This window comes from Neodiprion fabricii, chromosome 4, assembly GCF_021155785.1.
Source record: "Neodiprion fabricii isolate iyNeoFabr1 chromosome 4, iyNeoFabr1.1, whole genome shotgun sequence".
Classification (NCBI taxonomy): domain Eukaryota; kingdom Metazoa; phylum Arthropoda; class Insecta; order Hymenoptera; family Diprionidae; genus Neodiprion; species Neodiprion fabricii.
Window position 1 is genome coordinate 2,641,286 of NC_060242.1, and position 15,810 is coordinate 2,657,095.

The 15,810-nt window shown below is 36.6% G+C and overlaps 4 protein-coding genes across 9 annotated transcripts; 1 reads left to right on the forward strand and 3 right to left on the reverse strand.

Moving 5' to 3' along the window:
* Positions 1 to 117: 117 nt before the first annotated feature.
* Positions 118 to 2,455, reverse strand: LOC124181094 (meiosis-specific with OB domain-containing protein). Its single transcript, XM_046567291.1, has 8 exons — positions 2,118 to 2,455; positions 1,838 to 1,969; positions 1,483 to 1,751; positions 1,116 to 1,338; positions 907 to 1,020; positions 659 to 812; positions 374 to 581; positions 118 to 308 (listed from the first exon to the last, which is right to left on the reverse strand). The coding sequence occupies exons 1-8, from the start codon at positions 2,236 to 2,238 to the stop codon at positions 120 to 122; spliced, it is 1,410 nt and encodes a 469-aa protein (XP_046423247.1). The 5' UTR covers positions 2,239 to 2,455; the 3' UTR covers positions 118 to 119.
* An 84-nt stretch (positions 2,456 to 2,539) lies between these two features.
* LOC124181091 lies at positions 2,540 to 6,518 on the reverse strand. 2 transcript variants are annotated; one of them, XM_046567288.1, is made up of 11 exons: positions 6,317 to 6,518; positions 5,948 to 6,088; positions 5,499 to 5,795; positions 4,651 to 5,427; positions 4,320 to 4,548; positions 3,980 to 4,200; positions 3,631 to 3,894; positions 3,406 to 3,527; positions 3,175 to 3,322; positions 2,913 to 3,094; positions 2,540 to 2,805 (listed from the first exon to the last, which is right to left on the reverse strand). In XM_046567288.1, the coding sequence occupies exons 2-11, from the start codon at positions 6,053 to 6,055 to the stop codon at positions 2,700 to 2,702; spliced, it is 2,454 nt and encodes an 817-aa protein (XP_046423244.1). In that variant the 5' UTR covers positions 6,056 to 6,088; positions 6,317 to 6,518; the 3' UTR covers positions 2,540 to 2,699. The 2 variants fall into 2 exon arrangements, with proteins under 2 accessions (XP_046423244.1, XP_046423243.1); XM_046567287.1 differs by lacking the exon at positions 6,317 to 6,518 and having other exon boundaries at positions 5,948 to 6,310.
* LOC124181095 lies at positions 5,574 to 10,150 on the forward strand. 2 transcript variants are annotated; one of them, XM_046567294.1, is made up of 7 exons: positions 5,574 to 5,661; positions 7,202 to 7,452; positions 7,584 to 7,776; positions 7,866 to 7,963; positions 8,068 to 8,204; positions 8,298 to 8,660; positions 8,748 to 10,150. In XM_046567294.1, the coding sequence occupies exons 2-7, from the start codon at positions 7,327 to 7,329 to the stop codon at positions 9,070 to 9,072; spliced, it is 1,242 nt and encodes a 413-aa protein (XP_046423250.1). In that variant the 5' UTR covers positions 5,574 to 5,661; positions 7,202 to 7,326; the 3' UTR covers positions 9,073 to 10,150. The 2 variants fall into 2 exon arrangements, with proteins under 2 accessions (XP_046423250.1, XP_046423248.1); XM_046567292.1 differs by lacking the exon at positions 5,574 to 5,661 and adding an exon at positions 6,589 to 6,846.
* On the reverse strand, positions 9,754 to 15,238 carry LOC124181096 (U11/U12 small nuclear ribonucleoprotein 48 kDa protein-like). 4 transcript variants are annotated; one of them, XR_006870379.1, is made up of 7 exons: positions 15,048 to 15,238; positions 14,788 to 14,937; positions 14,540 to 14,708; positions 14,398 to 14,460; positions 13,879 to 14,029; positions 12,168 to 13,802; positions 9,754 to 12,078 (listed from the first exon to the last, which is right to left on the reverse strand). XR_006870379.1 is itself a non-coding variant. In XM_046567295.1 (6 exons), exons 2-6 carry the CDS (start codon positions 14,914 to 14,916, stop codon positions 13,085 to 13,087), a joined length of 1,230 nt encoding a protein of 409 aa, XP_046423251.1. In that variant the 5' UTR covers position 14,917; positions 15,048 to 15,238; the 3' UTR covers positions 9,754 to 13,084. The 4 variants fall into 4 exon arrangements, 3 of the variants coding, with proteins under 3 accessions (XP_046423251.1, XP_046423252.1, XP_046423253.1); XM_046567295.1 differs by having other exon boundaries at positions 9,754 to 13,802; positions 14,788 to 14,917; XM_046567296.1 differs by having other exon boundaries at positions 9,754 to 13,802; positions 14,788 to 14,936.
* Between the last annotated feature and the right edge of the window lie 572 nt (positions 15,239 to 15,810).

The following is a 15,810-nucleotide window of genomic DNA, read 5'->3' on the forward strand; positions in this document are numbered from 1 at the left end:
AAAAAAAAATACGAATAAATATTTTGTCATTTCTTATACGATCGGTTATTGAATCAATTATTGAAACTGTCCATTCTCAAAATTTTTTCGTTGGTTAACAAGTTTTTTGCACTCTCTGTTTAAGAATATAATCCACTGGTGCTTGCATTTTCTCCAGGTCGCATATTTTCTTCAAGCCGTTTCACTGACAGGACATTATATACAGGTGAAGGCCACGAAGCTGTCGGGCCAACAACTTGCAGTACAATGCTGCACTTTTCCAGCAGACAGTGCCACTTCAGTTCGTCCCGCTCTTTCAAAGACATTCCCTGAACCAAAATATTTTAAATTTGTATTAAAGTTTACCTTTTCAATTATCGACAAGTCGTCTTACCTTGAAATCTTGAACAGTGCACTTGAGAAAATCCTCAGCAGCAACACCAATTAATCTACAACCAACGAGGTGTCCGGTATGATCGCTTACGTTCAACTTGAAGTTGAAATAGGACACATTTTCAGGCGTTCGTGTCCCATTGCCGCATGGACAATTGGGATTCAAGCAAGACTCCTTATCAGGCTGTACCCATTTCTTACATAGCGCACTAGAAACATAAACAATGAATCTTTAGTAAAAATCGTTCCGATGTTACGTGGATTACATTGAAGCAAAAGTACTTGCCACTTTGTCGACACAACAGATTTATGTTCAAAATTCATCTGGTTAATAACTACATGAATAAGAGCTGTGAACAGTACTTGTTCAACATTGGATTCGTTGTGTTCCACTTTCTCACAAATCTGTCGCACAGTCATCAAATTTGTGACACTGCTTGCTAGAATAGTTCAAAATAATCATGGAAACATTTTTATTTCCATAAAATTTCATTGTAATTGTATAAGGCTTCAACAACAATAATAAGAGATTACGGTTAGTTTCTGAAGTTCCAGATATCAGAGGTTGTTCGGGTAAATGTCGAATCGCAGCCCTAACGATTTGAGCTTGAGGAACATTGGGATTTTCCGTAATCAAAGTTTTCCTTCCTGAGAAAAGCAAAAAAAATTATAATATTAAATGCAACTCTGATATACAGATATTATTCACATTAGGTAATGTTTGCTCGTGGCCTTTTACGTGCCGATTGTTAAAGCCATCTTTTTCTTGAACGCGTTGAAAGTAATGAGGACATCTGCTAGGAGTAGGACAGTGTGGCGGGTTTGCCAGAATTCTGCCCTCTCTACCCAGTCAATTCCCCAAATACGTAGGTTCACCGAAGCCTCGATAGAACCATCATTTACATCAATATCACGACACACTGTATCTCTTCCATCTTTTGTTGTTAACTGGCGCATTGGAGTCATCTGAAAAAATTACTTACAGGTGTATGTGCAACTAAGTAGGTGGGCATCGCAAAATTCGAGTCAATTATTAACTTGTGCCTATCAAATATTCTTCTATGAACCGCTACAATGGAATATGATTTATTTTCTGCTTGGTGCACTTACCGACATGAGAACGACCATGATATCGACATGCTCATTTTTCATTTGTTCAATATTCTTCATAACAGCATCCAACGGCTGTATTTGATTAAGATTTTTTGTCGGTAGCGTGAGCAAACTAACGTACTTAGCCCGATCTGGGGAATTGTGGATGTGCATATCTGAAGTTCCTTGATTCAGGGTAATATTGAATTGAGACGAGACAGATGGAACAAACATTTCTCCCCTGTCGTTGCCCTGACGCAGACTGATTTTTGGATTAACCAATTCAACTGTAACATTTGAAGAAATAAAACTTTTTGAAAAAAAATCTTGTCGAGATACTGTCTAATCATTTCTTCGAGCAATATGTACAAACCAACTTGTCCTATACGAAAATTTGCGTACAATCCTTCGATGTACTCTTTGCTTCCCCATACTGTCACATTGGCAAAATCTATGACGGAATCTCTCAGTGTGAAGTTCCACACGCCTCTTTCCCCCGTACTGACTGTAATAAAAACGTCAAGGCTGATCAATTATTTTATGATGTGGTAAAATATTGAAACACCTTATGGAAAACATATGGAACAAAATTAAACTCCGCGAATAACTGAATCAAATATTTGTGATAATAATGATAATAAAAGCTTACTTACAGCTCGTATTTTTCGCTTGGAATATCTTTACTTCCTGCTTACTGATTATTATACCAATGATTAAGGAATTTTTTATTTCTGGTTGCAAGGAGCTTAATGTTAATCTATGTACTCCAGCCATTATTACTCAAGGACTTTTTCAATTGCTCTATCTAAAGTTTTTAATCAAGAATCTGAAATATTCTTTATTCCTGAGGGTTCTATTCACTTTCGAATAATAATCGGCGTTCGAACAGCGAAATATTATTCGAACTTCAAGAAAAACATTTGAATACGCTCAACGTGCGGACATCGATTGATCGAATTACGAGTTTCAAATGTTTCAAAAATCGTAAACTGCCGTTTCTTTGTTTTTCTAACAATGACCCGCGAAATTTCAATTTTTGGCAAGAGGTCTTAACAGTTACATTTTATTTCACGCATTAAATGGAAAACATAATAGTTTATTTACAAAAAAGTAAAATGATGGTACAAAAGTTAGTAATTTTCTAACAATTCCTCAGAATTCGCATTGTTCTTTTTCTACATCGCTTTCACTCTCCAGAATCGTTATCTTTCCACGTGCACAGAGTTGCTTAGCTGCTAGAACTCCTGAAATTCTAAATCAAACATTTTCTTTATAATATTATCCATTTGAAGTTCCTTAGATATTTCAGCTATCAATTCATCCACAAGCTTGTCAGCGATCCTGGATCAAAGAGAAAACAAAGAGGGAATTAAATTGAAATTCGACTGATTTGGATCTTTGAACGAACTTAATCTATAACGTAAAATATGTCGTTCAGTCGTATTTACCATGCAACAACATCCCACGGTTTGTTGTTCGTATTGCTCAAATACATAGGACTAGCCTGAATAAAGGATTTGTATCTGCGATGGTATTCAGAAATTATAAAATCCAATGATACAGGTGCTATTAGTTGCACTGGGCTTTTCTTTATGTCGTGAGTAGAAGTAACTATTCTGAGCGTGGTTTCCTGTAAATTGGAATAAATGTGCAACTTATCAATAATATTTTTAAATTAGTTTCTATATTGAATAAATTAATGGTCGTCACTTCTTCAGGAACTTCTGATGTCTCGTCCAAGCATTCCAAATTTATTTCACAAGGGTAATCACTGCATTTCGATTCCTTATCCTTTTCCTCGTCATACGGCACACATATTAACTGCATATTCTTCGAACCACTTCTGATTTCTTTGGATCTATTCAAAAATATGTTCTAAACTCGTTACATGCAATTCATGAGACAAGGAATTTTATTTGATAAAGTAAGAATAAAAAATACCGATTGCAACTGAGCGATGTTAGTTTTGTCGCTTCACTTTGTGGGGATTGATATTTTTGTAAGAATTCCAAAAGCGTTTCCATTGAAGTTGATGATACCGGCCTTATTTCAAAGTCGTTTTGCTGCAAAAATAAAAAGTTTATGACGAAAACTTTCCTTTTTTTATCAAGTTAAATTTACGGAAAAATCCTAGTAAAATATAATTTAACAATCCAAAGATTTCACCTTGCTTGTAATCACAGACATGAGATCAGCGATAACAGGTACCAGCGATGATAAGTGTTCGTCTGTGATCATGGTAACTCTTTTGGTCAACTCTTGATCGTCCATAAGTGTTTTGCTGCTTTTTACATTCTGCAATTCTTTACTAGTTGTCCTATGTGATGGAATTTTGGGTCTCGTAGAAAACTGTCGAGGCTTTTCAGGTTTTTCAGTCACCAAGTTCGTACAAAAATATCTGTTCATCGGCACTGCATCAATACTGCTACTCTGGATAATGAAATAAACATTATGGAAGGTACTGATCCATCACCTGTAATAGGAGAATCTAATTTGTTGAGCGATTTTTGCTTACAACATCAGAGTCTGCCGGTGGTAACATGTCCATCATTGTTCTGATATTATCCTCCTTCTGAGGACGTCTTACTTTTTGAGGATGAATTCTAGTTATTTCTTTGGGCATCGATTTAACAGTTGCAGGACTCGGATTTGGTTGCTTAGGAGTTGCTAAACGATTGTACTGCATAAACTTTGAACTTGTATTGGAGTATTTTTTTTCCTTCAAAAAGCACGTGCCTGTAAAAATTTGGGGGAAAGAGATAAGACGTTGGATAAATCACTTAGACTTTACCGTAAATATCACTCCATTCATTTGTAGTCTGATTTAATCTTCATTGTAATTATGTTCAACTTACTTGATCTTCGGGTGGTGTGCGTCTTTGGAACATTTGCTTCCGTGCTATACATGCTGAGCCGACTAGATAATCGTTTTTGTTTACACCTTCGTCTGGATCGTGAAGATGTTTGTGCAGCAGCTGTTGTAGATGGGGTTGTATGACTCATTAATTGTGAATCGTCTGATCCAAGGCCTTTCAGTTGCAGCTTTGAGAGAATGACGCCACACTTTTTATGAGTCTCATTGATCTAAATTTATTCAGTCAACACAAGAGATCATTATTACCGAAAACATCTGCAAGGCTTTCATGCACAATTTGGCAAATACTAAAAACGAATGTGACAACTCACAAGCGGCTGCATATCTGCATCTCCAGATCCATAATGCTCCGAGGTAATGTTAACCTTGTTGCAGATATCTTTCAGGTCCATTACCACCTGCAGGATTTCTTTCAGCTTGCCAGGGTGTCCCTTAACAATGGAAGTCGGTATATGCTTGCAATAAGCACTCAAACCTTGAAGTAATATCTGATGCGCAGTGATCAACTTCTGACTAATGGCTTGAAGATGAAGGGCAACGCTCCTTTGACAGGGTCTTGGTCGCGCATTAGGGGACATAGCGCGAATGTGTTGCTGCATGTCTGTTATTTGTCTTCCCAAGTCGTACAAATAATATCTGGAAAATCTAACGGAAAATTCAGCAACACGCTGGAGTCTCCGAGAAAGATCTCTGTCGCCATCTGGAAGCGGAATTCTGTCCAATTGGAATGAAATCTCATCTAACACCGAGGAAATCTTTTTTTGAATAGCAAGAACTCTTTGGACTACTATTGGATCCCGTCTCGCATAAAAATCTTCTGCCTTATCACTGACTCTATCTGGGCTTTGCTCTGGGCTGGAATTATACTCGGAATCATCCATTACATGGAGCAATTTCCTTGATTGATTTTTTCTCAGTACCATATGATCTGAGGATGACTTCCTGGTGTTGTTTTCATGCTTGGGCTTCGGCTTGTCCAATTTGCTGCGCGTGTTATGCAGATTATGTTCTTCTGGAATAGTAAGTAAGACATTCGAACTTCCTGTACCAGTTTCCTTTGTCGTTGGTGCTTTCACCAATGCCTGTACCTGAAACGTTATTTTATCACTAAGATTGAATTGTGCATTGGATTTCTCGATGACGACCTATTGATACCTACCACAGTGTGAGTCTGTGGCTTCTTTACAGTGTCGACGCTTTTGAAAATTTGATTTATTTCAGGCATAGCATCTTCTTCAAGCCTCTTCAGCTCCCTATCAACATTGCCAACATTCTCGCGCAGAAATTCTTTGATGTTCCTCATCGCCAGAGGATCTAAGTTGGTCAGTATGTTCTCTGATTCCTCTAGCGATTGCTGTTCTTTCACAAATGAGTTCCATTTCCGTTCATCGTTCATTTTAATTTTCTGTCTCCTTACATTTTTCACAACATTTTTGAACTGACTCGCAGGAACATACTGTGTGGGGTGGAAACAGAGCATTAGTTACTTATTTCCCTTATCAATGGTCAGTTGACGAGGCGTTCCAACTCCGAGGCACGTGAAAGAATTGCCAAGTCGTAAAAAATTAAAACAAATATCGTTCTAGAGTGAATTGCAATTAAGTCTACCTTGAAGTCAAATTCATCTTCGTCATCATCTTCGGATAAGAAGAAATTCTCCCTCTCCTTGTTGCTGAGATAATTGAACTGCTCCATAGATTTTAGTAGGAATGACATACTTATAAATCGTTACACCTCGCGCGTAGAAACCTTCAGGGGGTAATTAAATGACATCAGGTCTCTGTTCGTAAATGGTGAATATCAAATTGTCTAAACCGAAAGAAAAAATATATTTTCGTCGATTAACGTGCGGTAAAAATACGCTGCTTCGAGTGACAGGTGTGTGTTGGAAAATAAAATAAAAATTCTCTTGTTTACGTAAACCCGCGAACGTAAAAGACTCGACACAGATCGTGAAACTAGACTAAAACTTTTTACCATCTAACTACGTTCACCCCGTGAATCAACTACCACCCCGTTCGATAGCCAATCAACGTTCTTGTTTTCCGATCGACTGAACGGGAATCCCCGATAAACGATCGTTCACCCGATCTTTAGCGGTTTTATTTAAAAAATATAACATATGCTTTGAAATAAAAGTGATCATCTTCGTGCAGACTATATGGTAGACATTTTTTTTTTTTTTAATTTATTTCTAATCACTTTAGTCTACGTTAGAAATTAGGGGCGATAGATCGGGAGTTGGCAAACAGTAGTGCCCAGTCGTCCCCTTGTGTCGACGAGAACTGAGTTTGCCCGGATCAATACTTTCGGCATTTTCAATCCTCGTTTATTCAAGGCGCGAGGATTCCAGCATTGTGCTAGTCTGTCACAGAACCCGGTGTTTTATTCGTTACAGATCGTATCGCGTATCACAGAAAACGTACGTCGTGCCAAAAAGTAAAAAGTATAAATAAAAGAGGCAAGGAAAACGAGCAGTGCAACAGACTATTTTCCAACATAACTAGGTACAGGCGAATTCAGTAGACTTGACAATTCTTTTGAGAGACGTTTTGTTGTTGGATAATTTTCTTTGTTTGCATTTTTTTTTTTTTTTAATACTTTTTTTTGTCAAGATTTCATTTATACACATGTATGTATTTATGTATTTACTTACCTGTTCTGCTCACAGGTGTCAAAATTTTTGCCGTATCGTCACATAGATGTCAAAACGTATTTATAATTTTGTGATTCGACTTGACATAATTATTTTTGCATATTCTTTGTCACAGCACCAATCTCTTCAGGATATCTTAATTACTTTAATATTTTTGCATGACAAACTCATTATAAGATAGAGACTTTAACAGCTATTACTTACAGGTTGAAAATAATAAAGACTTTCTCAACGCGTGAATGCAGCAACGATAACATATGAATCAATCAAGGCCTTGCTAGATTCAAATTCTCTATACTCCTCGACATGATTTCGTTGGATTCAAAATTGGATGCGGTCGCGTTGCAGATTTAAAAAGTTTGTTAACCCTCTGACAAATTCATTTGAAAAGAAAACAATAATCATAGCGATGACGTCTAAGGTTCTTGTTAAACTGCCGACAGTACCTTTTGCACAAGTAAGTCTCCTATTCGTTTATTTCACTGCATCTTTTGTCTCTCCGGTAATTTTATTTGCATCTAGAGGATGTAGAAAAATTCTGAGTGCTAATACTACTAATACTTCATACTTTTAAAACTTTTGATACAGACAAAGAAGCCTCATGCTGAACTCGTTGCAGTGGCCAACAGAAATGAGTTGGCTGTACATCACAAGCAAACAAATGAGAGCGGAGATAGAGCAGCTCAGCTTGAGCAAAACATGAAATTTCTGCAGGAGCAACATCAAGCAATACTAGTTGCCTTGCAAAAGGAAGTAGAAACACTGCGTCAAAGAAACAGAGGTTTGTTGGCGACAAGAGGTCCTTTTTCGTCCATCACTCATTCGATCTCATAAGATATTTCTTTCATCCCAGTTTCTCCATTTCACCAGATTTGCAGTTTCAACTTGTATTTTCAAATGGTCCAGTGAACACTGTCAGCAACCCTTCATCTCCGGAAGATACTGTAGCAGGATTTGTAAAGTCCAAGGTCTGTAAAAATATTAGTAACGTTTAGTATTTGCAAAAGACATTTTGACATGTTAGGTAAAAGTAAAATTAAATGTAAATGTGACAAATCGTTGAAACTTTCAGGGCAGCCCAGGTTCCGTAAATGTTTCTTCTCTTCAAGTTGAACTTTTGGAACGTGATCTTCAAGACCTGAAAGTCTCTCTTCAAGAAGCAAAATCGCAAAATCAATACTTGATTGGAATTGTTGACCAGGAGAAAAAGTAAATGACATTAGTTTGCTTCTGAAAACCAAGCTAAAAATTACACTGTGATTCAGTGAGAAAGAAGTTTATATAAGCTTCGTATTATTTCAGGAAATTAGATTCGCTACAGCGTTTGGCAGAGAAGCCAGCTGCTGCCGAAGTTGGTATTCAAGTAGGGAGTGGCGTGCAAGCTTTTCAAGCAGACCTTACCGCACGCTTAGAAGATGCAGAAGCAATGGTGCTTTGCTTACGTCGGGAAAACGAAGATCAGCGAAGAGAAATAGCTGCCATGAAGGCAACAGCAAATAAAAGTAATGGAAACACAAGTGGACGTAATCATGGGAGTAACGGACATCGAAGTCGAGGACAAGGCGGGGGTGGCAGTGGAGGGGGAGGACAGGACCAAAATTCTCACAGATTTCCACCATTGCACAATCAAAGTTACTGGTATCACAGCTCTAGAGGAAATAACAGGTGTTTACTGTTTGAAATTCTATAATACTAGTTCAAGGGGAAAGTCATAAGCGTCTTACTATCGATAAGTTACTTTTTTTCATTCAGCTTTGACCACAATTCTGAGTACAGAGGTCGCGGTCGCCACGACAAACAAGGACAGGATTCTGCAAATGGAGGAGGTACGGTCTTACCACAGCTCCGCAGCAGCACAAACAAAGCTGAAAGCTTCAGTTATCCGTCGTTTCAACATAGACCACGAGGCTACCATAACGGTGGCAGCTATTATTGTGAGGGAAATCGCAAGTATCGAGGCCAACGTTCGCAGAGAGATTTTAAGGACAGGGATTCCAGAGAGCCTAGGGAACAGCAAAAAGATTATAAGGATACTTCTCGAGGGTCGAAAGATGCCAAGAGCTCAAAAGAATCGTAAAAAGAATTGAATTATCTTGACATCATATTGACAAAAGACTTTTGGATATTTATACATCTTGATCTATCCATCTAAAAGACGTAAATGCGCCTGGAATTCACTTACAGTCTTTATAACCGTTATTGAACCATCAAATGTTTCACTTAATTAGTGAATTAGCCACTTGCTGGTGTTGTCTGAGCTTAGTACCGTGTGGCACGTGTATTGCAAAGTTGTTGTCTTAGCCGTGCCATTATTATTATTATTTATTATTATTTAACATTACACAGTCAGTGGTATACCGCAACTATAAAATGCTGTATTCTTATTAGTGACGTTCTATACCCAGCTTTTTGTGCTTAGGGAATCAATCGGATTATCTAGTAAGATATACCTATTGCTACTGCAACTCGGCTGGTTGTCGACCAACGTAGTTTATTATCGAAAGAATGTAAATTCGAAAAATTAACGACGGAGCCAGGAATCAAACCTGGCGTCTAGAGATGCTTGACCGGAGCCTTACTCCACTAGACTACCTAGCCGCCCTGACTCTGTTGTCGTTAATTTGTCTCATCACCAGTGAGTTCGAATTTGTTTTCCTGTGCCCTGTGTGTAGTTTATTATCAGTAATAATACATCTATTATAATGATAAATATAAAACTTACCTAATCGTTACGATACGTAACTGAAAAATGCATTGGTTAGTTTATTACAAAATTTACTTTTATTTTATTTTACATGGAGAAGAAAAACAACAGTTTAGAAAATGATACAGAATTTTACAGTGATATACAATACAAACTTATATCAATAAAAGTAATTCGTCTCATTCATTCGCTTCTGAACACTTGGCAACATAAGATAACTGAGAATACGTTCGAAATTATCATAGCCATGTGTTGAATTAATATCATAAATTGTTAGAGGCGATATAAGTAATCTTACTTTCAACGTTACGTACGTGAATCTAAATGTAAAGCTTGTGTATTGATACTAGTACGTGTCTATCAAATTTGCGCTAAACTATTTGTGGAAACCACGTACTTTGGTTAAAGTTAGGAATGGTAATATGTCAGCAAATAAATTAGAAAGCCGAAATAGGTGCCAAAAAAATTCATAATTGCATCGGATATTCAAATTAGTATGGCATCATTGACGTAACATCACATTTTTCATAATAATCTTTCTAGATCACGAACATTTTTGCCAGTACTTTTCCAGTGATTTGATTGTCCCATTTACGATTAGCAATTCTTTTCTGACCCTGAACTAAATTCGGTTCATATTCCGTACATTTTGACATAATCCTATCAAAGGTTCCACCAAATGTTCGACAACTTGTTTTCAGTTTGATGATAAACAAACTTTTACTCTGTACAGCAATTTCAAATACAAACATGATGCATTATAACTTAGATTGTTATGGATATATTGCCTAATTATATCAATGCTCATCACTAATCGTAGAGATAAAACTCATATTATTAATATTTCTATTCGTAAATATATAAATATTATTTTTCAATACTAGTTTCAATTCGAAACATATAATACATGTAACGTTTGAAATTTTAATATTTTATATTATCTATCTGTGTCTCACACAGGTTTTAAGTACGTTATAATTAAATAAATAATTATTATATTATTCAGGATTTTTAGTTATGTGAATGTTGAAAGTACCTTTGCCTCAATGAGTGAATAATCATTCATTACTTCATTATGAATATTCCAACAGAACTCGTTGTATAGGGCATAGAACAAGTTATAGAGATGTAAGATTAAATACATAGGTCGTTTTTGAAAGAGTGTAAAATGCACAGTTCTATCATAAACTGGAAACAATATCGCCAATCAGCAACTACACAAACGATTTGCGCACAAGTTTTGAGTAGCAGGAACTGCAAGAAATGGGAAGACTCTTTGCCATACAATTTTGGCTCAAACGTTACATTACCGACAAGTATAATTTTCACAGCCAGTTTTTACTAATTATTTTAAATTTTACTGGCAACCTCCCATACACAAGGCTGCTAATAAGTGTTCACGGAAGCCAAGTTACAGCTAATATAATCAAAAGCAAGAGAACTTAAAATAAGTGCATATACAAAACCAGGTAGATGTTTGTTACACTTACATTGAAAAAATAAATATATTATATTCAACTTCTTTTCACATAACGATTAACAATTACCCTTGAAAATTAAACAAAATAAATTCCACAAAAAAAAAAGATACACAAAATAAACTAGATTTTTAGTTGATCATGAATTTTGATATGAATGTAATTTTTTTTTTAATATTTGTAATAACAACCCATTTATTTTAAGTCAGAATAGATTTGTGATTAGCTCTGATTCAATCAAGTTTAGAGTAGAGTTTTTTTAAGAAATTTTCATATCGCCCATCTGTTATCTTGATATTTGATATGACTTGAATTGTTGATTTCTGAGGATGGGATATAATTGCCTCTGATGAACTGGAACTGCTATCATTTTTCAAGCTTTCGCCTTTGTGATTTTGATCAGCTGTACGATGCCGTTGGTCCATTTTGCTGGTCTTTTGAAGTGGTGATCCCAACAATAAATTATCACAAGATGTATGTGTACTAGATTGAATTGGAAGCTTACGCTTATCACTCCGCTTCCTAGATCCAACTGGTATCATTGAAACTGATCCACAGCTTTCCTTAGAAGCTTTTAGAGATTTCTTCAAATCGAACAACTCCTCTTTTTTTCTGTTCTCACGCACCACACGTTTTTTTTTCTCAGGAAATGGAGCTATAAGCATTTTGCAGCGATTCCAATGTGAATTCTTTGAACCAGATCCAGAGCTACCACGTCTCATTTCATAAACAGGTGAAGTTTTTGGCTGTGCACAAACTACAGGTGGGATTTGACTCGGTGAACTGTATTTGGATGGGACAGGGTTTGCCCACTTGGGGGAAAATGATATTTTAGACGGGCTCAACCGCTCTTTTCTTCCAGGTCCGGAATAGCTTCTGTACTGCCTAGGATCTTGAAATTCTGAGAACAACAAGACGTTAGGTGCTGGAACGCAAGACATTTTAACAAAGGTATTCTATGAATTGCAAAACTGCAGAACTAATACCTACGCCTCTGAAACTTAGGAGAATTCCAATATTGTAAATGCAGTGGTGATTCATTGGACTGATAGTTTAACGATTCACCATAGTGTTTGCGAATATCTTGCGTTGGAGAGTAAAATAATTCCCCAGGCTGAGGAGATGCAATAACGACTTGTGGGATCGTGACATCCGTATCAGACTGTGTGCTTTCGTAAAAATTTTCTGTCTTCTTATGAAGTAGGCTGGTGACCTGCCGTTCGTTATTCGAAGAATTTATTTCACATTCATAGAAAGTTTCATATTCAGAATCAGAGCTCGAGTTAATCTTGTTGATTTTAGCGTACAAATTGGTGTTTTGAATCAGTCTTCTTCTGCGCGTTTGTTTTGATTTTCGCTCGCCATCGTCCGAGTCGCTATAAATCGCATCACGCAAGGTTGATGTATCTCCCGATCGTATTTCAGATAGTGGAAAATATAGTTCTAAATTTTTTTGATACAAGACAGGAGTGCTGTGTTTTTTACCACTTTTTTTTAACGTTGAATCCATTCCTTAGCACAAACACGTTAACACAACGTTCGAAGTTTTGAACTCACGAGTCCTCAACCTCGACAATAAACACGACTCGTGATTCTAGGATCTACCTGAAGTTTGCATCAGGTGCTGTTGGTTGCAGTCATGACCATTGCAGTACGTCGGGTTGCCTAGAGTAAGGCTGATAAAATGAGATTACATCGATCAAAAACTGCTGACAAAGTACGGATGATACTGTTATTATACAGGCGAAACTTGAATTTGGATCCGATTTAAAACAATTTTATTGCCATATTTTTATCCCTCATTCTTTAGTTATTGATTCGACTTTGTTTCTTAACTAAATGTACAGTCGTAATAATGATCGAATGTCGAATCTAATTCAATGCTCGTAAATGATGAAGAGATATAATCAAGGGTTTTTCTTCGAATTTTTAGACGTATCACGTACACGCTGATGCTTGTAGAAATAACCACCATCATATTTTTCATGTCGCCGTGATTTCTCAACATATTTTTCACTCCTTTCCCGCGACCGACCTCGTTTTTTTCGCTCCTTCGTTTTATCCTCCTCTGTTTGATAATTATTTTCTTCCTTGTTCCACGATTTTTCTTCCCTTCTTCGGTATCTACGACTCACATCCTGGTGCCGACTCCTTTCCTTTGAACGACCTCTCGTGTGTCTGGAGTGGTGCTGTTGTCTTTCACTACCTCGGGACAGAGACCTGTTTCTTCTCTTGACACAATCGAGGTCATTATTCTGTGTGGGGGATTTTTTGCCCGGCGAAAACGCATAAAAGTTCTTCTTTTTGTCACTTTTAGTGGAGCTTTTTCTCGGCCACTCGGAGGAATATTTATTTCCTAGATTTTTCTTATCAAAATCGGTGTGAAAATCTGACGAACTTGCTTCCAACTTAACAGAAGACTTGGGCTCTATTTTTATTAAGGAATCAGTGATGTACTCTTCATACATTTCCATCTGTTGATTGATCACTTCTCGTAATATTTCAACTTGAGATTTTTTGTTTGTATGAACACCTCGATGCTTGGCTCTTCTTCGTTTCAAATTACGTTCCTGTGCTAGTAACTCAAGGAGGGAAGTTTTTGGAGAATCTTTGTCTTTCTTGGTTCTGAATAAAATAATGTAACGTTATCATTTATTCTTAGAAATAAACATCATGTTTGATGAAATATTATTCAACTCACACCTTATTTATATCAGCAATGTCACATCCAATGTCAGGCGTAATTGTGTTGGCTATAACGTAATCGTAAACAGCTTTTCTCTCATCGCTAGTGAAACTTGCTGTGAGTCTGTCCGATGTTCGAGGAATTAATCTGTCACCGATACCTGCTGCTGTTGCGATAGCATCAGAATATTTGATTGAGAAACATGACGTCATGTATAAAGCAAATTTTTTACAATTTTTTTTTTGCGTGACTAGTCAATGCTAAATAATTATTTACATCTTTCTCAGACAAGAAATAGCACGTTAATGTCCATTTTTCTTTATAAAAAGGATATCAAAAAGGATATATTGAGCACAATCCAAGGACAACACTGATATACTTCTGGAAAAAATTGCAATATTTAATATACCTATAAGCTGAGTTAGGGCATCATCATATTGAGTCATTGTTGTAAATTAATAGCGATAAACGGATTTGCATAATACATTATTATTATGAGAGAGAAATGGAAGATATAAAATGTATACCACTAACCTGTATGCATTGTAGGATCTTGTTCGCGAGCTTTTAGCAATACCTCATCCTGCAGATGTTCATCTACAAATAATAAATTTAGAACAACTGTTTCTTAGAAACAAACAGGTATCTATAAGCATATCAGTTCGAGTTTTGTTACCAAATTTAATGGAAGATGAAGGATCAACAGATGGGCAAGGCTCTGAGAGGGGTAAATCATATTCCGTGTACCCCTCAGCTTTCCATTGGCATTTTTCCAAATGCTTTCCAAGACTAGCTTCCCTGACTCGATGACCATTATCAAACGGGCAAGCAACAGTGGTCTGGCTCTGAATTAAGTGAATTTCCAGAAATTCAGAAACGTGTAAAGTGTCAAATATCATTTGAAAGAAACAAAAACTGAGATACCTCGTTTGAAATGCTCTCTATGGTCCAGCCTAGCGAAGATACAACACTGCTTAGTTGTTCGTAAGACAACTGAATGAAGCTATTCAAGTCTTGAAGTTGTTTTTCACGCTCTTCGTTGATTTCTGACATTCTGTGCCGCACGACAGATTCCTAAATTAATAATATTTCACGTTCGTGGTTCGCGTCAACAAAGTTACAAGTTTGAACTTATCGAGCTGGTAACATAACCTCTTACAAATACACACTGCAACTATACTTACAGTAATATCTTACTTGAGGTCTGACAATGATGAATTCTAACTGGTTGAGTGCATGGATATTGTGTTCACCATCTCAAGCAATTTCAAATTTCATAATTTAACGAAAGAAAGTTTAACGTGAGAATACAAACGGCAGAACGTAAATAGCACGCATTGTGCAGTTGATGAATTACAAGCACGGCAAAGCACGGACAGAAAAAAAACAACAACAATAGAAGCGACACTGAAATCGGACGTGAAGCGCGTTATTTAAAATGTCAGTAGTTGACATTAATCACGTGAAACATGCCCGTGTTGATTGTTAGAAATTTCGAGTTTGATAATACGTATTCCCGACAACGTCGATACTATTTTATCCGGAATTTTAGCACTTTTCTGGTAATCCCTAATAATAATATTACCCAGAGGATACAATTGTGTAATAATACTATATAAAGAATATCAGAAACTTACGACTGATATCACTTAAAGATGAATTTTCCGAATTCTCTGTTAAACAAATACGGATAAAAAGTTGTAAGACCTTTCGGAAGCTGCAAGGGTGTTCTGCTTCCCACAATCCGTTGGTTTTTTCTGAGACAATATTCTGATCTGTTGAAGTATTAACATAGATCTCCGCATCCAGAATTTACAAATTTTGCAGACTTAGGTAGAAGAATTTCACGAAGTGAAGAGGAGACATTGTTAAAACGTTAATGAGTTACTAAATTGCCAAAGGTATATGCAACTTGTTGACTATAATTAAGAAACGAAATTTATCAAA

What these genes read in the sequence shown, in the direction of transcription:
- LOC124181096 (XM_046567295.1), bottom strand. Translation starts at nt 14,916, where the DNA reads ATGTCAGAAATCAACGAAGAGCGTGAAAAACAACTTCAAGACTTGAAT. An exon ending in AGATCCTACAATGCATACAG is followed by an intron (nt 14,030 to 14,397) that starts GTTAGTGGTATA and finishes CTATCGCAACAG; the next exon opens with CAGCAGGTATCGGTGACAGA. An exon ending in ATTGCTGATATAAATAAGGT is followed by an intron (nt 13,803 to 13,878) that starts GTGAGTTGAATA and finishes TATTTTATTCAG; the next exon opens with AACCAAGAAAGACAAAGATT.
- LOC124181095 (XM_046567294.1), top strand. Translation starts at nt 7,327, where the DNA reads ATGCGGTCGCGTTGCAGATTTAAAAAGTTTGTTAACCCTCTGACAAAT. An exon ending in CGACAGTACCTTTTGCACAA is followed by an intron (nt 7,453 to 7,583) that starts GTAAGTCTCCTA and finishes CTTTTGATACAG; the next exon opens with ACAAAGAAGCCTCATGCTGA. An exon ending in CAGGATTTGTAAAGTCCAAG is followed by an intron (nt 7,964 to 8,067) that starts GTCTGTAAAAAT and finishes TGAAACTTTCAG; the next exon opens with GGCAGCCCAGGTTCCGTAAA.
- LOC124181094 (XM_046567291.1), bottom strand. Translation starts at nt 2,238, where the DNA reads ATGGCTGGAGTACATAGATTAACATTAAGCTCCTTGCAACCAGAAATA. An exon ending in TTTTCGTATAGGACAAGTTG is followed by an intron (nt 1,752 to 1,837) that starts GTTTGTACATAT and finishes CAAATGTTACAG; the next exon opens with TTGAATTGGTTAATCCAAAA. An exon ending in TCTGTTGTGTCGACAAAGTG is followed by an intron (nt 582 to 658) that starts GCAAGTACTTTT and finishes TTATGTTTCTAG; the next exon opens with TGCGCTATGTAAGAAATGGG.
- LOC124181091 (XM_046567288.1), bottom strand. Translation starts at nt 6,055, where the DNA reads ATGTCATTCCTACTAAAATCTATGGAGCAGTTCAATTATCTCAGCAAC. An exon ending in GCACACCACCCGAAGATCAA is followed by an intron (nt 4,201 to 4,319) that starts GTAAGTTGAACA and finishes AAATTTTTACAG; the next exon opens with GCACGTGCTTTTTGAAGGAA. An exon ending in ACATCGCTCAGTTGCAATCG is followed by an intron (nt 3,323 to 3,405) that starts GTATTTTTTATT and finishes ATTTTTGAATAG; the next exon opens with ATCCAAAGAAATCAGAAGTG.